Source organism: Pogona vitticeps, chromosome 1 (assembly GCF_051106095.1).
Source record: "Pogona vitticeps strain Pit_001003342236 chromosome 1, PviZW2.1, whole genome shotgun sequence".
Taxonomy (NCBI): Eukaryota; Metazoa; Chordata; class Lepidosauria; order Squamata; family Agamidae; genus Pogona; species Pogona vitticeps.
This window is the reverse complement of record NC_135783.1, coordinates 296,392,397-296,413,044: the sequence shown is the minus strand read 5'-3', so window position 1 is coordinate 296,413,044 and position 20,648 is coordinate 296,392,397. Positions and strand designations below refer to the sequence as shown.

The 20,648-nt window shown below is 42.3% G+C and overlaps 1 protein-coding gene across 1 annotated transcript; it reads left to right on the top strand.

Moving 5' to 3' along the window:
• Positions 1-242: 242 nt before the first annotated feature.
• ERH (ERH mRNA splicing and mitosis factor) lies at positions 243-12,567 on the top strand. The gene is made up of 4 exons (XM_020788483.3): positions 243-424; positions 4,112-4,199; positions 6,277-6,397; positions 12,099-12,567. The coding sequence occupies exons 1-4, from the start codon at positions 422-424 to the stop codon at positions 12,199-12,201; spliced, it is 315 nt and encodes a 104-aa protein (XP_020644142.1). The 5' UTR covers positions 243-421; the 3' UTR covers positions 12,202-12,567.
• Positions 12,568-20,648: the final 8,081 nt, after the last annotated feature.

Below are 20,648 nucleotides of genomic sequence, written 5' to 3'. Positions count from 1 at the left end.
TTCTGTCATTTTACTTGTCCTTTTCATTCCCGCTCAATTTTAACATGGCGGCCAGGGAAGGAGACGCTCCTTAACAGGATCCACGGAGTTTTGCTGGGAATAGGAGGCCAAGAGGTTCTACTTGCCGCAGAACGAGGCTGCCCTCATCAAAGATGGCCGCCATCCCGCGGCCAATGAATTCTCTCCTCCCGTATAGAAGGAGGGAGGGGCGTCTAACTCAGGTCTCGCGAGATGATGTGGCCGCTCTATTATCCGGAGCAGGCGAGGGGAGGGGTTGACTCTCTATGGTGCTACGAAGGTGGTGGGTTAACAGCTTGCTAGGTTCAGAGAGGCGTCGGGTTTCCGGTGGTCGCGGTGCATTGTGGGACAGAAGTCGTTGGGAATTTGTGCTTCGCGCCTGAGCCGAAGAGAACGAATCGCCATGGTAAGTTAAAAAGAGGAAACCGCTTGCCATTTTCTTTTCGTTTGGGATGAGGCGGAAGAGGTCGGCCACGCGTGCTTGGAGGCGGGCGAGGCACTCCATGCGGCCCCCCGCTTTCCTTTGGCCTTGCCCTTTGGGGCCTAAGGTGGTGATGGCGGGCTGGGAGAGTGGGATCGTCGCTCGCCGGCCTTCCTGCGCCGTGAGGCTCCCAAGTATCTGGAAGCTTCTGTAACTTCTTTGGAAAATCGAAATATCTGCACCTCTCTTTTTTTTTTCCTGTTCCCCTTTCCCGCCCAGGGGCATCGGGTAAGGTCTTTGCGAAGAGCCTCCCCCCCCCCCACCGCCACAGGTTTTGGGATGTCATGATGGAACTGTCTCTTCTCTCTGAACTACTCTGGTCTCCTTTGCTCGTTCTGCCCAAGAGAAATTGCGAATAAAGTCGAAACCTTGTGTTACCTAAGCACATCTATTTTTGTAGTTTGGGCAATAGAAACACACCAAAGAGTTTCTTTTTTTTTAAAGAGCCTAAATCTTACGGTAAATACTGTAAAAATAGTATATCACTTTGGTGGAGTTAGTCATCTTGTCACAATATTAAGAATTTGTAGCTAATGGAAAGTATTGAATTTTTGCGGGAAATATATCTAAGCACCAGAACTTATGTTGACATAAAAGTTTTGTTACTTAATTTGACAAAAACATTTCTTTAATTTCAATAATTCTAAAACATAAGTTACGGTATTTCATAAGAGCTTTTTGAATTTATGTACAGTGGTGCCTCGCTTAACGATTTTAATTGGTACCAAAAAAAATCATCGCTATAGGAAAACATCGCTAAGCGAAACGCGGTTTCCCATTGAAATGCATTGAAAACCGGACAATCCGTTCCAATAGGAATGGATTGCCGTCCTTAAGCGAAAATCGCCATAGGAAACATCGCTGAGTGAAACACGTTTCCCCATTTGAAATGCATTGAAACCCATTCAATGCATCTCAATGGGGGGAAAATTCAACAACAAATTTAAAAAGAGTCAGAACAAAGTCAAATTTGGTTAACAAAGGGTTTACAGTGGGGTCTTGACTTGAGAACTTAATCCGTATTGGACGGCGGTTCTCAAGTCAAAAAGTTCTCAGGTCAAATCTGCATTTCCCATAGGAATGCATTGAAAACCATTTGATCTGTATCTGCTCTTTTCCGTCCATAGAAACTAATGGGAAGCTGCTATTCAGCCTTCAACCACTAGAGGGGGATATTTTGTTTCTTTTTTCTTAGGTCAAGAAAGGTTCAGGGAAGGCAGGGAAAATACAGTCCAGGCAGTACAGTACCAGGCAGTCTGAAGACTGTCTCCCAATCCACTCTCTAAACGCTGGGAGGAGTGAGGAAGCAGACAGGCACCCTTTTCACTGGCCAACAGTTAACTGAAAGTTCAAATTTTGCACTTTCCCTGCCTCCCACGTGGTTTTTTTTCAGTTCGTAACTCAAATCCAAGTACGTAAGTCAAGTCAGTATTCTATGAGAGTGGTTCGTAAGTCAAAATGTTCGTAACTTGTGCCGTTCGTAAGTCAAGTCCCCACTGTATTAAGTGCACTTTATGATTTCAAACATTTTACACAGTAAACTTTAACTTTTTAACATTTAAAAAACAGCAAACATGAGGCTGTTTAAACCATCGTTAAGTGAAACAGGGGACCAAAAAAACCTAATTGTTATGCGAAGCATGGTCCCGAAATCGCTAAGCAAAAATTGGCCATAGGAAACATTGTGAAACGGAGCACAAAAATGCTCGGAAAAAGTCATCGCTAAGCAAATTCATCGTTAAATGAAGCGCTCGTTAAGTGAGGCACCACTATACTTTTCATTTTGCTCTCTGAAAAATATGAAGAGAAAAAGTTTGGGAAGTGTTTCTCTCCTGCTACCCTCTTTAATTCACCACTACCCTTGAAAGGTTGTTTGCTTACTCCTTTTAAAGACTTGATTTTAAAGCTGGTGGCAGATAGGTGTAAGATAAAAATGCATGTACAGATTGTATGAAACTCAAGAAAATATAATTTTCAACTTTGTCTTGGTAGCAGAGACACACTTGTGTTGTAATTGTGTGCACACTTAGCTGACAGTAAGCTGCAATGAAAATAGATATTTGACACTAACCTGCATGTTAAACATCCGTTCTGTTTGCTTTAAGACAAATGTACCTGTCTGATGCTTGTGCTTTCTTGCGTGTTTGTATTTTAAAGTTCATGATTAGTTTTATTAAAAATCTGCACATCAAAATATGCTTAGACTGTGACACTAGATACTATTTTAAATAGGATGTGGTTTTAGCTCTTTAGTTTATGCTGTGCTTCACTATTAATGCTGCATTTTTCCTCAAAAGTAGACACTTGTCTTTTTACAAATGAAGATGGGACATGTCCCATCGTAGCCCTGTTCTTTGCAAGTGACTTTATCTATACCATGCAGGGCAAAATGCTGTTGGTGTAATTTTGCACACTGTAACCTTCATCAGCCGCATCAAACATTTAAGTTTTCTGGTTTTTGTCCTCGTTTCTTTCAGTTCCAATGCTTCATTGGCTCCCTTTTGCTTGGAGAAACCTTTGGGAGTGTCAGCATGTATGTATGGGGGAGCCTTTAATAGTTAAAAAATGATGCTGAAGGTCCCAGTGGTGGTGATTTTGGCTATTAAAGGCTTTCCCTATCCCAAGGCTCTCATTGTCTCCTCAAGGCCAACAGGGAAGCCTTAGGAAATCTTGGAACTTAAAAGAGTGGAGATAGGAAGCTTTTAATTACTTTAAATCCTGCTGCTGCCCAATCCAGGTTATATTTATTGGACTTATATACCGCCCCATAGCGCTACAAGCACTCTCCGGGCGGTTTACAATTTTAATTATAAAGGCTACACATTGCCCCCCCAGCAAGCTGGGTACTCATTTTACCGACCTCGGAAGGATGGAAGGCTGAGTCAACCTTGAGCCGGCTACCTGGGATTTGAACCCCAGGTCGTGAGCACAGTTTTAGCTGCAGTACAGCGTTTTAACCACTGCGCCACGAGGCTACCTACACAAGTTGTGTAGGTTATACCTACACAAAGTAACAGAACAGAATTCTACTTGTAGTTTCTTGTCTTGCTATTCAAGCTCATCCAATAACTTGCTTTTTTCTGGGTTTTCTTATACTTTTCAGGGCCCAGATCTTGCTTTCTTATTTTTTGAACTGCTGTAGGAAAGATTACAAACACGCACATTTTTTGTCCATGATTGCAGCCATCTTGTCTAAATGTTACAGTTCCTTTTCCCCAAATGGTTTAATATGTGAATGATCAAACTGGTTTAAAATTCCGTTCATATTCAAGTCTACAGATCAACCAACAGATTAAAAAAATATTTTTATTTAAATACTGATAAGGGGAATACTAACTATAATACCTTCAATCTTTTCAGGAGACTATTGTTCCAAAAATGACATAACAATATTGATTTTATGCGCTATAATATTTTTAACAAAGTTTTGACATTGTGTCCTATTTTTTGAATATAAATATAATGATAAGACCGAAAGATTTGGGACTGATAGATACTTTTTTTGTATCTGCTGATCATCACACTTCTGCAGTACTTGTTGGAAAATTGCTTTCCATTTGTTGGAAAATTGCTTCAAAGTCTGAATAAATATTTTCTGTGTTTTTTTAACAGTCTCACACAATTTTGCTTGTCCAGCCTACCAAACGACCAGAAGGCAGGACTTATGCCGATTATGAATCTGTGAATGAATGCATGGAAGGTAAATGCTCCTGCTGCACATGGGAATGTTTCAGATTATTTGGCTTTAAGTAAGAATTAATGGACAATTTTGCCCTTAGGTTTGTTCAGTTCAATTAGTCACTGGATGGAAATATTATTTATTTATTTAAAATATTTTATCTTGCCTTTCTCCTTGAAAAGAACCCAAGGTGGCACACAACATTAAAAGTATCTAAAGTTGAAAATGATGGGTATACAAATGGTGGTTAACCTCATTAGAAGCCAATATTTAAAGCTAAGTACAGTGAATATAAAGACACCATTAAAAGGTAATATTAAAGCTTAGAACAATAAGTATACAATTTTTAAAAAATGCCACTCTGAGAAATGGAAAACCCAAGTAGTATTATAAATCCAGTCAATGCAGTAACCCAATCCATATAAATATCACGCACAGATAGCTAGTTACTGAGGGAAGCGTTGCCTGAACGAAAAGTCTTTGCCTGCTTGCAAAGATCAGCAAAGATGGGGCCAGTGTGGCCTCCTGTTCCAAAGTCTGGGAGCAGCAACAGAGAAGGCTCTCTTGTGTCTCCATCAGACGCACCCGTGAAGGTGGTGGAACAAGAGAAAGGCCTCTCCTCTCCTTAACACTGGAGCAGGCTCATGATGGGAGATACGGTCTTTGAGATAGTTTAGACCCAGGTCATTTAGGGCTTTATAGATTAAAATCAGTACTTTGAATTGTGCCCAGAAACTGATCAGCACCCAGTGGACCTGTGTAACAGTGGGATTATGTGATCCCTGTAACCAGCCCCAGTCAACAATCTGGCTGCTGCATTTTAGACCCACTAAGTTTCCTGACACTTTCCATCAGCAGCCCAACATAGTGTGTGTTACAGTAACATCATTACAGTAATCTAGCTGGGAAGTAACTAGGGTGTCTGTCACAATGGTCAGATCAGAGTTCTCAAGAAACGGGCATAGCTGTCGCACTAGTTTCAATTGTGCAAATGCATCCAGGCTCAGGGATGAATCCATGTGCACCCCCAAGCTATGCACCTGTTTTTTAATGGGAATGTAGCCCATTCAGTATAGGCTGCATCCTTATTCCTTGATTTGTCTTTCGACTGACAGAAGCATCTCTGCCTTGTCTGGATAAAGCTTCAATTTATTCACCCTCATCCATTTCATTACTGATACCAAACACTGATTTAGAGCTGAAACAGCTTCCTTGGATTTAGGTGGCAAGGAGAGGTGTGTAGAGTTGGGTGTCATCTGCATACTGGTTACAGACAACCGCCAAACTCTTTATAATCTCTCCAACTGATTTCATGTAGATGTTAAATAATATAGGAGATAAAAGAGAACCCTAAGGGGTCCCACAGCTGCCAGGGTGTCAAACATGAATCCACCAGCACCACCTTCTGAGTTCTCTCCTCCAGGAAGGGCTGGAGCCTAAAACAGTGCCCCCAAGTCCCATTCCAGAGAGACAGGTCAGGAGGATACGGTGGTTGATAGTATTGAAAGCCACTGCGAAGTCCAACAAAACCAACAGGGACACAGATCCCCTAACCATTTCCTGGCGCAGGTCATCTGCCAAGGCTTGGATTCTTGCACATCTACACTTGTAATTTGGAGATAGAAAATGACTGACCACATGTATTTGAACACTGTTTATACTTGATCCTGTATGCTGCTGTCCCTGGGAGCAATGTATACTGTATGAGAAATTTCTGTTACAGTAAAACACCTTCAGTCAGACATAGGAGGGAAACCAGTTGTGAAATGCGTGTGAAAGCCTACCAGTTTTATTAGATAAATGTAGTGGTAATTTCATACAATTGACAATCTGCTGAAGGGAATTAATTATGTTAGTATTTATAGAAAAATTCAAAAGCCAAGAATCTAAAATCTCTTCATCTGGTTCAGTTTTTGCTTTATTACTTATATAGAATTATATACTTGTACCTTTTCTGAATCTGCTGCCTTTTAACTGATTTTGTAGCCATTTCCATACTGATTCTTTATTTGTGTATTTCTGGATACTTGAAGGATGCTCTGATCTGGGGTCCTGTGGGTTTCTAATGTAAATACTAAAAATCACCCTTTCTTCTTAGGAGTCTGTAAAATGTATGAAGAGCACCTGAAAAGAATGAATCCCAACAGTCCTTCAATCACTTACGATATTAGCCAATTATTTGATTTTATTGATGATTTGGCTGACCTCAGCTGCCTTGTGTGAGTATTCTATAGTTTATATAAAGGTATCATTATTGGGTTAAGCACAGTTGAAGTTTACCTGTGTGCTGTGGGGTTTTTAAGTGTTGCTCAACACATTCCCTGTTCTATTAGCAGCTATGTATGACTATTGGCGTTTGTGTGTGATAAATATACTCTGTGGCAAATTTTATTTGGAATATAACATATTTTTTTTTCAATCTCAAAATAATCTAAAGACAGTACTTGAAGTGATGAACAAAGCACTGTGGGAGCTTCATTTCACATAAAATTCTTGACATCCAAAGTACTACAGGTTTGGCAAAATTACGTACAGTGGTGCCTCACACAACGGTTGCTTCATACAACGATGAATTCACACAGCGATGGGTTTTTTTGAGGAATTTCCCCCATCGTTTAACGATGTTCTCTATGGGGGAATTTCACTTAACGATGTCCCTTTTTGCTCATTTAAAAGTGTCTTAAAATGTTTGAAACCTGTTTTAAATGCTTGGATTACATAGTGCACCTTGTGAAACATGTGCAAACTTAATTTGGTTTTGTTCTGAGTCTTCATTAATTTTTGGTGATTTTTTTATTTTCCCCATTTAAATCAATTGAATGGACAGTTCAAGGCATTTAAATAGGGAAAACAAAAAATCACCAAAAATTAAGGACGACTCAGAACAACACCAAAATAAGTTTGCATAGAGTTCAGGAGGTGGGCTAACGATTGCAAGCATTTAAAACCTGTTCCAGACATTGTAAGACACTTAAAAATGAGCGAAAAGGGACATCGGAAAAGACTTCAAAAACACTGAAGCTGGCTTCAGTGCTTTTGAAGCTCTTCCGTTTTCGCTCATCTGTCTGTGGAGCCCGAGGTTGGGAGTTTGATTCCCCTCTGTGCCTCCTGTGAGTAGAGCCATCCTGTGTAGCCTTGGGCAAACTACAGTCTCATGATGCCTCAAGAAGAAAAGAGTCGTAAAGCACTTCTATTCTCTACCTGAAAAGCCCTGAAAAAGAGCACCATAAGTCAGAATTGATTTGATGGCACATTTTATTGTTATTCAGAAACTCCAGGCACAGTCAAAATTATCAAAACATTAACTGGTGTTATATAACAGATACAATTTTTAACCAAAAAACCAAAGTATCTCTTAAATATCTAAGTATCTGCTAAATACCTGTTGTTGTTGTGATGATGATGTAGGCTGTTGCTCCAATCTTTTGCAAAGATTGTTGGTAATTTTTGTTTTTTTATTGGTTGTATGGTTGACATTTGGTGAAGAGAAAAACATGGATGGCAGTAGTTGCAGTGTCTCAGAACATTTCAGTGAAGGAATTTGTAGCTGGCTTGGGTCCTGTCTTCCCTTCTCATACAAAACAAAGAAACAAATGGCTTGCACTGGCAGTGTCAGTCACTGTGAACTTAGCCGCCTAGAGTGGTCTTAACCAACCAGATAGGCGGGATATAAATTAAATTAAAATAAAATAAAATAAAATAAATAAATAAATAAATAAATAAATAAATAAACTTCCACATTAACTTGAAAGAAACAATATGAAATACTAAGAGAAATAAGTGGGTTTGTATTTAAATCTGTAAATCTATACTGTATTTAGAACCTGCGTTTGTACTACTGTAATTCACTAGTAATATGCTTCACTGGGTGGAAAACATTTTCTTAAACATTTTAAAATTGCTTTTCTATTTTAAAATACTTAAAATAGCTCACTGAAGAAACAGTAATGCAAAACAGGCTGCTTAAAATTGTTAAAATATATTTGAGAGTGTTAGAACAGATGGGAGCAGTATAGCCCGTGAATAGAATCCTTGGGACAAAAAGATCTTGATATCAGAATGGAAACATACCAACATTAGAGAAGTTACCTTGTTATTGCCTTCCTGGTCTTTTGGGATGGAGAAACAACTCTGGAGCCGATCTTAGGTTTTGAACACAGTAATAGCAAAAGTGTTCCTTTATATGCTCTCCTTGTGAGCTGTTCAAGTTTTTGAAAATGAAGACCAACATCTGAACATTCACCAAAATAATGCAAATATGAATTTTGTAATCTCATTGTCATGTTCTATACCAATTACAATTTCCAAACTACAGTGGTGCCTTGCATTACGATGTTAATTCGTCCCAGCGAAATTGCTGTAGAATGAAAATGTCGTAATGCGAAAATAAAAAGCCCATTGAAACGCATTGAAACCCCTTCAGTGTGTTTCAGTGGGCTGGAAACTTGCCATCCAGCGAAGATCCTCCATAGGGCGGCCATTTTTGGTGGCTGTCTTGCGAGGAATCTGTCCCTAAACACAGCAGGGAGCCATTTTATTTACCCGGTGGCCATTTTGAAACAGCCGATCAGCTGGAGGAAAATCGTCGTTTTGTGAAGAATCTGTTCCCGAAGCAGGGAACCGATCATCACAGCGGAAAAAACCCCATTTTGTGATCGCAAAAAGATCATCGTAATGCGGTTTCATCGTAATGGGGGGCAATCATAAAGGGAGGCACCACTGTATCTTCAAAGATAGCCGTATGCATAACTAGCCTGTTTCCCTGAAAATAAGGCCTAGTAATATAAGCCCTATCACAAAAATAAGCCCTAGTTAAGTGAAACCCCACCCTCCACCATTGTGCATCAACCAGAAGATGACACGACTCTGTTTGAATAAATGTAGATTGTTGTACATGGAAAAAAATAAAACATCCCCTGAAAATAAGCCCTACTGTGTTTTTGGAGCAAAAATTTATATAAGACCCTGTCTTATTTTCGGGGAAACACGGTAGTTATAGAAATGTAGCCCGGATGATGCAGCAGAGCAGGGTTATGGATAGCTTGAGCAAGCATGACAGATGGTTCACTAATTTGATCTGATGAAAACAACTCTGCGCCATGCGTATTGCATGAGCATTCACTTATTTAAACCCTGCCTTTCTCCCAATAAAGGGACCATAGGTAGTTTACAAAAACATCTAAAATGGGTCCCCAACCCCTGGTCCACGGCCCAGTGCCAGTCCGTGGCCTTGACAGGATTGGGCAGCGGAGTCAGATCTCCTGCACCCGCTGCATGCACTCCCCTCATCCATGAGAGCATGCCCCGCCCATCCACGAGCTCACCCCACCCACCCACGCATGTGTGAGCGTGCGCCCCACCCACCCCTGAGCATCTGTTGTAAAAGTAGGATCTGATAATATCCCGAAACTGCAAATCTGCTCATTAAGGGGGAGTACAATGCAGCCTAGAGTTAGCATGGCTAAACCTGCTGAGGTTGATAAGTCAGACCATAAGAGTTATTTGTATGCATGGATGGATGAAAATAGGCTTTACTGAACCCACATCTCTACTTCTCATGTCTTACTCAATTAAAGGAGAAATAGATGTTGTTTTCAGCAGCTGATATCTTACTCTATTTAAATACTTCGGAGAACAAGACAGAATCCTGTGCAATGTAACCAGCCATACAGATGATATTGGACTTATATTCCCTACTTAATTCACACATGGAACATATCCATGGAACACAACTTCATCCTCTGTGCTGGTTAAAAACCATCTTTATGATATCCCAGTTGCTTCAGAGTGGTTTGGGGAGGCTACATACAGTGGATTACATTGCAGAAGGTGAATAGTCCTTTTTTGTTTATGTTGGATTGTGCCATTCTGCTGCTGAATTCCAGTGTTGGATCCTTCCTTGGGAACCATTCTCTCTCAGCTGATATCAGGGGTCACAGAATCATAGAATAATTGAGCTTGAAGGAGCCTATAATGCCATTTAGTTCAACCCCTGCTCAATACAGGAATTCAAATCAAAGCAGATCTGGCAGACAGTTGACCAATTTTCTCTTGAATGTCTGCAGCACTGGAATCACATTCACTTACAAGGACCAACAAAATCAGTCCTTTCTGAAGCTGTTTCCTAAAAACATAATTTGCCACCTAAGTTTCAGTTGGATTGGAATGGATGTAGATAAATTGTCTTTTCCATTACAGTATGTCGGGTTGGTGACTTGGTGATGTTCAGATGTTTTAAAGTATAACACTCATAGTTTTCTGACCAGTGGCTACATTGGGTTAGGTTTATGGGGTTGTGGTCCAGAGCATTTGGAGGGACCAATTTGCCTACCCTTGCAGTACTAAGATGGCTCACCGCCACTCAGACTTCACCAGCAGCACCCCAAGAAGGTTGTAGGTGGCCAGCAGTCATTGCAGTCTTGTTTATTCAGGGCAGATTTTTAAAGGAATATTCATATGACTGCAAAAAAGGGCAAAACTGGAGAGGGGGATATTTCTGTTTGTAAATGAATGCCCCCATCCTAGGTGCACCTAATGTGGGTCCGGCCCTTGAAACCGGCCCGTCCACTCATGCACTGCCGCACCACCAGCTTCCTGCTCTTCTTGCCAATTGTGGAAGTAGCTCCACGGTCTCAGCTGGCCACGCCAGGCAGAGGATGGGAGGACCAGTTTTCCCACATGGCTACTGAGTGGCCAGAAGAGCAGGGAGACAGCGGAGAAAAGCAGGAGGCCGGCTGGCAGTGGATCGGCCGGTACCGAGGGTGCACCTGGGATGGGGACATTCGTATTCTCTAGTCAGAACCCCTTCCCTTCGTCGTGAAGTGCAACTTACTCCTTGAATGTAGCTGGCCATTTCCTTCTACCTCCCACTGCCAGTGCTGGTGTTATGAACCAAGAAGGGCAAGAAACCAGTAAACATGGTAGTCCCATATCCTTTCTAGCAGCTTGTGTGTGTACATGTATTATTTTAGAAGCCCTTAGTATTCAGATTGTGTTAATATTTTAGCAAGCCACCAGAGGGCATACTTCAAGCATATCTGTTTCGTTTCCTTTATGGCTGAAGATATTTAATTGATGGTTTTGGTACTGCCCCCTTCCATTGCCTGTTGCCAAATATACATTAATCACACAGACACATTGCTTGGGTACGACTGAGTTCAGAACAGTTAGAAATCTAAAGAGTAGCTTGTTTGCTGTTTTTAGATCTTTTATTATAATGAGATGTAGAGGCAGCATGGATTCAAGTTTAATTTTGGTTGAAACTTTATTAATAATGTCTTAAAGGATAAACATTGTGCATTTATTATTTGACAAGCACACAATAACTGCATTTAGAACCCTGCCCATGGTGTGTTTTTTATGCCCCTGAAATTGAGCACTTACTAATACAGTACTCATAATTGCTGCCAGAAGCACATTGACTTGTCTGTTTGTAGATATCACCACCCACTTCTGCAGTTGTCAGGAGTCTTTTTATGTGGTTTGGAAGGAACATGGGACCCCAGAGAAGATACCTTCCAAAAATCTGATGGTTTTAAAAACGAGACTGCAGCTTTGCTGACCTGTTGGCCTTGTTTTATCTTCACATGTTATAATATCCCCAGAGATCACAATACAGTAAACTGAGTGTGTGGATGGGTAGCATTTTTGTCTATGCAAGGCAAAGGTCAGCTCAGGAAGTAGCTTACAGTGAGAGAGTAAGGAAACCCCAGCTAATAAGAATATCCTATTAATAATGAGATTATCTCTTTGTTGTAGTCTGATTCCTAGCATGCATAGGTCCAGCATTCATCGGTTTTGAAACTTGTATTTTTGCCTCTACACCACATTGTTGAGATTTATTGGTTCTGTAAAATTGTTTTGAAGCTGCACAATGGAAAGATTACGATATATTAATTGGCCTTTTCCTTTCTTCAACAGTTATCGTGCTGATACTCAGACATACCAGCCCTACAATAAAGACTGGATAAAGGAGAAGATCTATGTCCTTCTCCGCAGACAAGCTCAGCAAGCAAGCAAATGATGAGACAGTATGGTTAAGGGGATTTTGAGGGAGGGTTTGGACAACAGATGTGTACAGCATTCTGTAGTGAAAGTTTTGTATTGTAGTTCTGTTCATTCTTGTTAGTCTGCAGCTGCAAATGAGTCTGTCAGAATGGGGGGGGGGCTTGTTCAGTTGGAATTTTTAAACAAATAAAGGAAATGCCTTTTGAGGGTATTTAGTTAAATTCTTTTTTGCTTAGATGGTTTATTTTTGTTTAAGTCCCCAGGATTGTTCACATCTGCTTCAACACAGTCATTGTGCGTATTCCTCCCTTGAGGATTTTTCAATGTTATTTGGAGACAATTAAGTCATAGCAGAAAATAAACTAAATGCTCTTTAAATAAATGTATTGAGTGATGGCTTTGTAAGATATGTGAGCTGAGTGTGGCCAGCTCATCACAAAAACAGCCCTGTTTGAATATTGATAGCCTCATGAAAGAGCTTGAGTGGCTGCATTATAGCAACTCACAACATTTCCACACAATCAAATCAACTTCTTGGACTGTTTCTTTTATGCTTTAATTAGCATTGTGTTTCTGCCAATTGCTACTTTAACACACTTCAGGAAAAGATGATTTGGGACAGAGAAATCATTATGAATTGCTGCAATTGAAGTACTGATTGTCAAATTAATGCTTTCTCTGAAGCAAATGTTTCTTCACAGCCTGGGCTACCATATAGTTTAACTACTAATTCTATTCAGTACACTTTCAGCTTTTGCTTCAGAGGTTAAAAGGATGGTGTAGTCGGCACATTGCATCCAGAGCAATTAAGATAATCATATCTTACAGGAATTACTGTGATTGACATGAACAAGTTACTATAAATACAAATAGCAAACATTTCTTTTACTATAATGTTATCGCAGTGTGGGGGAGATATGCTGATTCTTCCTCACCCCACTAAGAAGCCTGGCCGCCGCATTCTGCACCATTTGAAGTTTCCGCATCAATCTCAAAGGCAGCCCCACGTAGAGCGCATTACAATTGTCTAATCTCAAGATTGCAAACGCATGGACAAGAGTAGTGAGGGCCCACCCATCAAGATATGGTCGCAGCTGGGCAATCCGCCATAGACTAAAATAGGCGGAGTGGGCCACGGATGCCACCTGGGTTTCCATGGTAAGGGCCAGGTCCAGATGTATCCCCAAGCTGATAGTCAGAAGGAGCCAGATGATAGTCAGAAGGAACCAAGTCGAGAAAATAGGGTGGATGGGGCATCACTTGAAAACCTAAGGGCGTCAGTTTTGCCATTGTTTCACCTGCAGTGTGTGATGAGGCATTGTCATGCAACAGGATGACACCTTTGGAGAGCTTTCCTCTTAGGTTTTTCCTTGATATTTTGCCTCAGTTTTGTCAGTAAAGCACAGTAATATTTTGCATTGATGGTTGAAACCTGTTGCAGGTAGTCCACCAGCAGAACTCCCTTCTTATCCCAAAAATAACTGTTGCCATTTGCTTTTTCACCAACCTTTGCACTTGGAACTTTTTTGGCCTTAGGATCATAACAGTAGATCCATGTTTCATCACTAGTTACCAGTTTCCCTGGGAAATCTTGACTCATTTCCTTCAAAATGTTCCAAAACAGCCACCGATGACTCCACATGTTTCCTCTGTTCGGTTGTCAAAAGTTTGGGGATCTACTTTGCTGCCAGCTTTCTTATTTCCAAGTCATTGTGGATAATGGCACCAACTCTCTCATGTGATATTCCCAGATATGTAGCAATGCATTTGGCTGATATTCGGCAGTCTTCTATGATCATGCCATTGATGACTTTCACATTTTCAAAGACAGAGACAGAAACAGGCCTTTCACTGGGTTTCTCACTTTCAACACCGAAATGGCCAATTTAAAAATTGACAACCCAACATTTAACTGTTGCATATGAAGGGCCGCTGTCACCTGCAGTTTGTGACATTTCATCATGGATCTGCTTTGCACCTTTCCCTTGGAGAAACAGGAACTTGATTATGGTCCTATGCTCTTCCACATTGAACTTTTCTGGAGGTGAAAATGAAAGGTAAGTTAAAATCATAGGTAGTTGATTTTAGCACCATTGAATATAGACAAATTGGCCAATACACCCTGCAATTTTCAGCTTTCTAACTCAATTCTTTCTCAGTAAGGCTCAATACTTGTCAGTGTTACATACAGCACTGATGTTACCTGTCTGTCATGGGTTTGGAGGGAAAGTTCCATCCTATGGGGAGTGGAAGGCGGGACATCAGGAGGAGGGGCTGTACTGTATATATATGTGAAGCGTGTGTGGAGAGTTTAGGAGATGCTGAGAGACGCTGAGAGACACTGGGATGTGACGAAGCAGCAGCTGGGAAGAAGAAGCTGTTGTGGGAGTCTGTGTGTCAGACAGGGTACTACTGTGTGTCAGAGTACCAACCTGATAGGTTCAGGTGTCTGTTGGTTAGCCAGAACTGATAGGTTCAGGGTCTGTGCTTCAAGTTAAGGGTTCTGTGTGAACCAAACTGTGTGTATGTATGAGTGAGAATAAGCCACGTTACTTTATCCTATTCACCTGATTGTTTTATTATCCCTGTGTGTATTTAAATAAACCTTATTCTTTTTATTGTTTAAAAATCCATCCCTGGTCTGTGTGACTTATTACAGGGAATGGTTGGTGGCAGCTTAGTGTAACTGTGTGGCAGATCCCAGTAGGTCTGGGTTTGTCACATTGATTGGTGTCCAGCGTGTGGGATACGACTGGTCCAGTTGTCCAGCGGTCCAGCAAAGCCTTGGCAGGTGTGCCCAGAGCAAGGGGGGTCTAGTCAGGGACAGTCTGAGGCGCGTAGGTAATCTTCTAGGTGTACCTCACGGGGAGGTGCGCTAGTAGAAGAACGTGCCAACTGGGGAGACTTAGATTAAGGTGCTCTGAGGCAGCCTAGTTTTGGCGGGAAAAAGCTGAGGCAAAACTGCGTAGTAACAGTGATCTAGCTTGCCAGCTGAGAGGCCCAGCAGAGGGGGGTAGGCTCTGACTCGATACTGTTGCAAGTTAGTGCTGAAGAACAGCAGCAATCTCTAGGGAGAGCTGGTTCTGAGGCAAGAAGGAAAAAAGTGGTCGTTTTATTTTGAGGCTTGACTTTTAAAGCAGCCTGTTCTGAGGGGGGATTATGCCCTTGACTCGAAGCCAGATGGCCGAAATGAGTGAAGTGAAAGACCCCCAGATTGACCAAGGTTCTGAGGATGAATTTGGCTCAGTGCAGGGTGACAGCACAGTAGAGCAGAACCCAGAACTTAGAAAATTGCTCATAGCCCAACAGCATGAACTGAGGATGAGGCAATTTGAAATGGAGGAAAGGGAAAGAGAAGAAAGGGAAAGGGAGAAACAGCGGCAATTTGAAATACAGAGAATTGAATTGGAATTGCAGAGAGAGAAAATGGCGTTTGAATTAAAAAAATTGGAACTGATGAATCAGAACAATAATAATAATAGGGATTCTGAGGGAGGCCAACTGTCTAAAGCTGACCTGAAGAAATTCCCTGTGTACCACAAGGGAGATTGTCCTGAGGTGTTCTTTTCCTTAGTGGAAAGAGCGTTTGTGGACTTCTCAGTGAGGGAAACTGAGAAGATGACCATCATGCGATCTTTAATCAGTGGTAGCCTGGCTGAGGTTTATGCCGAGATGCCTGAGGAACTGATGAAAGATTTTGCAGAGTTTAAAAAACTGGTGTTTGCCAGACATGGGATAAATGCAGAGCAGCTGAGACAAAGATTCAGGTCCCTCACCAAGAAACCAGAACAGACTTTTACCCAAGTGGGGGCCCAATTGGTGAGGCTGCTTGAGAAATGGCTATCGCAGGAAGGGACAGAGACCTATGAGCAGCTTAAAGATTTGATAGCGCTGGAACAGTTCTATTCAGTCCTGCATGGGGAATTGAAATTCCAGGTGAGGGAAAGGAAACCGAAATCTGTGGCAGCAGCCGCAGAGATCGCAGATTTTATTTCCCAAATAAGAAAGCCCTTGGGTGAGGGGAAATCTGTGGGTAAACCCAAAGAAACCTACAGCAAGTACTCTCAGGGACCAGGGAAAAGCCAGCAAGGGGGAGGGGCCCATGGTGAAGGGAAGCCCTCAGACATGAAACTAAGACCGCAGATTTTGGAGGGAAAACCAAAACAAGATGAGAGAGAATCAAAATACACCAGAAAATGCTATTTCTGTCAGGGAAAGGGTCATCTAATCTCAGAGTGTGAGAAATTAAAGCAGCTAAAAGGAATGGTGCCTCAGAATTCTAGTGGGACCAAGCCAAAAGCTGTGTTCTGTGTCCAGAAAGAGCAAGGCTCAGTGTCACTGAGGGAGCCGGTTGCCATGGCTACTCAGTCTGGAACAGCTACCTCTGCTGATCAGGCTGAGGAAAATGGTCCTCTTGTGGAGGTAAAACGCTGCTTGCTGGTGAAAACAGATTCTCAGTTGTTTGAGACAGCAGGGGTGGACGTAGGAATACTTGACCGTCAGTATAGGGGGCTGCGGGACACTTGTTCCCAGGTAACCCTATGCCATCCAGATATTATTCCTAGGGGGTTTATAATCCCAAATGAGAGCATGAAGGTGGCAGGGATTGAGGGGCAGGGAATCTCTCTGCCAGTAGCAGAGGTACCTGTCAACTTTCAAGGCTGGAGGGGAGTTTGGAGGCTAGCGATTTCATCGACTCTGCCAGCAGCCGTGCTCGTGGGAAATGACCTGGCTGAACATGTGAAACGGGTGCTAGTGATTACACGCTCACAAGCCACCACAGGGACAGTTCAGGGGGGTAATGATGAGCCAGAGACGGAAGCAGAGGGGAGTTCAGAAGCTGTGGTGGAAACCTTAACCACAGACAGCAGATTTGGACAGGAGCAAAAGGCAGACGCCACTCTCCAAAAGTGTTTTGAACAGGTGACTGACGCCCAGCTAACACCTGAAACCCCAGTGAGATTTCTGGAAAAAAAGGGGATTTTATATAGAGTAACCCTGAGGAATATCTCAAAAGGGGGAGATGGGATCAGAAGTCAGCTGGTGGTACCTGAAAAGTATCGCCCCATGATCTTACAAAGGGGTCACTCTGACATGTTTGCTGCACACTTAGGGGTGAAAGGGCCCCTTGATTTGATCAAACAAATTTGGGAGCAGATCACCCAGGATGACCCACAAGACGTTGTGACTTACATAGACACCTTGATGAATGACCTAAGGAGAAATCTAGAGCTGGCAGCAAAAAACCTGCAAGCTCAGAAGGTCAGACAGAAAACATGGTATGACCACAAAGCTAGAGAGAGGCACTTTGACCCAGGGGAGGAAGTGCTTTGGCTTAGGCCCTGCAGAGAGAATAAACTGCAGCTCAAATGGGCAGGACCATATAGGGTCATTTCCAAGATGTCAGACCTGAACTACCTAATAGAGCAGGAGGAGAACCAAGCAAGGAGGGTGGTTCATGTGAATGCCCTAAAACCCTACTACAGAGGGGAACAGAGGGTTTTATTCGCGATAAAAGCAGCTGAGAGTGAGGAAGCTGAATTGCCCTTCTGGGAGGGTAGAGGGGAAGTAAAATACAACCCAGAGGAGGTAAAGATCAGTCCTGCACTCACCCAAGACCAGCAGCAAGAACTAAAAATGCTGCTTAGTAAATATCAACAGGTGTTTTCCAACAAGCCGGGGATAGTGAAGGGAGTGATGCATCGGATCCACACAGGGGATGCACCCCCGCAGGCAGTATCCCCATACCGAGTAACGGGACCCTATAGGGACAAGGTGCGGAAGGAGCTGGACGAGATGCTGAGGGAGAACATAATCGTCCCCTCTTCTAGTCCTTGGTCCTCTCCGATAGTCCTTGTGGACAAGCCTGATGGGAGCATTAGGTTTTGTGTTGATTACAGGAAATTAAACCGTGTAACCACTCCTGATGCCTACCCAATGCCCAGGCTAGACAACCTGATTGAAACCATAGGGGGTTGTCGGTTCATCTCATCATTGGACCTGGTAAAGGGATATTGGCAATTAAGAATTGATCCCAGGGATCAAGAAAAGACTGCCTTTTGCAGCCCTTTTGGTCTCTATGAGTTTCGAGTCCTGAGCTTTGGTCTCAGAAATGCACCAGCCACATTCCAAAGGCTGATGGACCAGACCTTAGCAGGGCTCAGTGACTTTACAGTGGCCTACATTGACGACATAGGGATCTTCAGTAATACCTGGGAAGATCACCTGATACACCTGGAGTTAGTGCTGCAGAGGTTAAGTGCAGCAGGGCTAACAGTAAAGGCCAGCAAGTGTCAGCTGGGTAGCCCAGAAATAAAATACTTGGGTCACATGGTAGGGGGAGGAGTGATAAAACCCCTGGAGGCCAAAATAGAAGCTGTTCGTGATTGGCCCAGACCCAACACCAAGAAAAAAGTCAAATCATTTCTTGGGTTGGTGGGCTACTACAGAAAGTTCATCCCGAGGTTTAGCGAGATCGCGGCTCCGCTGACCGATCTGACGAGGAAGAAGGCTGATGACCGCATCCCGTGGACCAGCGACTGTGAGGCGGCGTTCCAGAGGTTGAAGGAGGCGTTAATCAACTATCCTGTGCTGCGTGCTCCAGACTTCGACCGGGAGTTCATCATCTACACCGATGCGTCTAACAGCGGGGTAGGAGCAGTTCTGTGCCAGGAGGATGAGAATGGTGACCAGCATCCAGTGTCCTACCTGAGTAGGAAACTTCAAAAAGGTGAGAGACATTTGGCAACGGTGGAGAAGGAGTGTTTGGCCATAGTCTACGCGATCCAGAAGGCCAAGCCTTACATCTGGGGAAGACATTTTACTCTGTGTACTGACCATTCACCATTGCAATGGTTAAAGACAATGAAAACCCACAATAGCAAACTTATGAGGTGGGCTTTAAACCTACAGGACTATGACTTTGAAGTGAAGGTGGTCAGAGGGTCAGTGAACTGTGTTGCTGACGCCTTATCGAGAAGACCTGAAGAATGAAGACGGCGAAAGAACATGGACTATGTGTATATAATGGTGAACAAAAAGTTAAATGTACCTGTTTTTGAATTTGGTGTGTATGAATAAAGGTAAATTGATGTAATGTATATGGTAAATGTTTAAATGCATAATTGCTATGGTTAACTTAGAGTGTAAGGATAAGTAAGTATAATATGGTATGTATAACTGTTTTTGTGTATTTTATTCAGGTTGTTTTTTGGTGAAAAGCACCTTAGCTTTCCCCCTACAAAACAACTTATAAAGAGGGGAGGTGTTACATACAGCACTGATGTTACCTGTCTGTCATGGGTTTGGAGGGAAAGTTCCATCCTATGGGGAGTGGAAGGCGGGACATCAGGAGGAGGGGCTGTACTGTATATATATGTGAAGCGTGTGTGGAGAGTTTAGGAGATGCTGAGAGACGCTGAGAGACACTGGGATGTGACGAAGCAGCAGCTGGGAAGAAGAAGCTGTTGTGGGAGTCTGTGTGTCAGACAGGGTACTACTGTGTGTCAGAGTACCAACCTGATAGGTTCAGGTGTCTGTTGGTTAGCCAGAACTGATAGGTTCAGGGTCTGTGCTTCAAGTTAAGGGTTCTGTGTGAACCAAACTGTGTGTATGTATGAGTGAGAATAAGCCACGTTACTTTATCCTATTCACCTGATTGTTTTATTATCCCTGTGTGTATTTAAATAAACCTTATTCTTTTTATTGTTTAAAAATCCATCCCTGGTCTGTGTGACTTATTACAGGGAATGGTTGGTGGCAGCTTAGTGTAACTGTGTGGCAGATCCCAGTAGGTCTGGGTTTGTCACAGTCAGCACCCCTTCGTACTCTGAAAATATATTTTCAATTATATTTATGAAAAGTAGTATCCTATTTGTTACTTCAAAGCTTTGAAAATCTTAAAATTGCATATAAGCATTGTATTAAATTGTCATAAGTATTGAGTTATGAGATGGTATCATAGTCTTAACTACTTTGGATAGTAGGATAAGAAGTTCCTTAACGCTGATGGCCTGCAATGAGGCTGTATTTCTTGGGAGGAGCGGGCCCCTGGACTTTTGGAGACAGAGAACTCCAAAAAGGAATTTGATATTCTTCTAGTAAAGTCCCCATTCCTTAGTGTGGTAGCTCCAACACAAGATAGATGTTGCTGCACTCGCACAGTTTTCAGTCTGCTCTTCTGTGTCCAGGAGCTTGGCGTCATAGCTAGTTTCCTTGAGAAGGTGTTTTAAAAAGTAGATCAAAATCATCTGTATAGTCACATTAAAAAGAATAGCTGCATATATTACTCTAATGAATTACAGAGAAAATCAGCTTTTCAAGTTCAAAAGGGGGTGGGAATAGAGATAGGGACAGTAGTTCTACAGCTTTAAAACTCTTATGAAATAATTAGCTCCACATATATAGTTGGAGCATTGTAGTTGCTTAACTATTACATTTCTGTTCCAGTACAAATCTGTATCA

Coding starts and splice junctions, on each gene's coding strand:
- ERH (XM_020788483.3), top strand. Junction 4,200..6,276: donor TGTGAATGAATGCATGGAAG/GTAAATGCTCCT, acceptor CTTTCTTCTTAG/GAGTCTGTAAAATGTATGAA. Junction 6,398..12,098: donor GCTGACCTCAGCTGCCTTGT/GTGAGTATTCTA, acceptor TTTCTTCAACAG/TTATCGTGCTGATACTCAGA.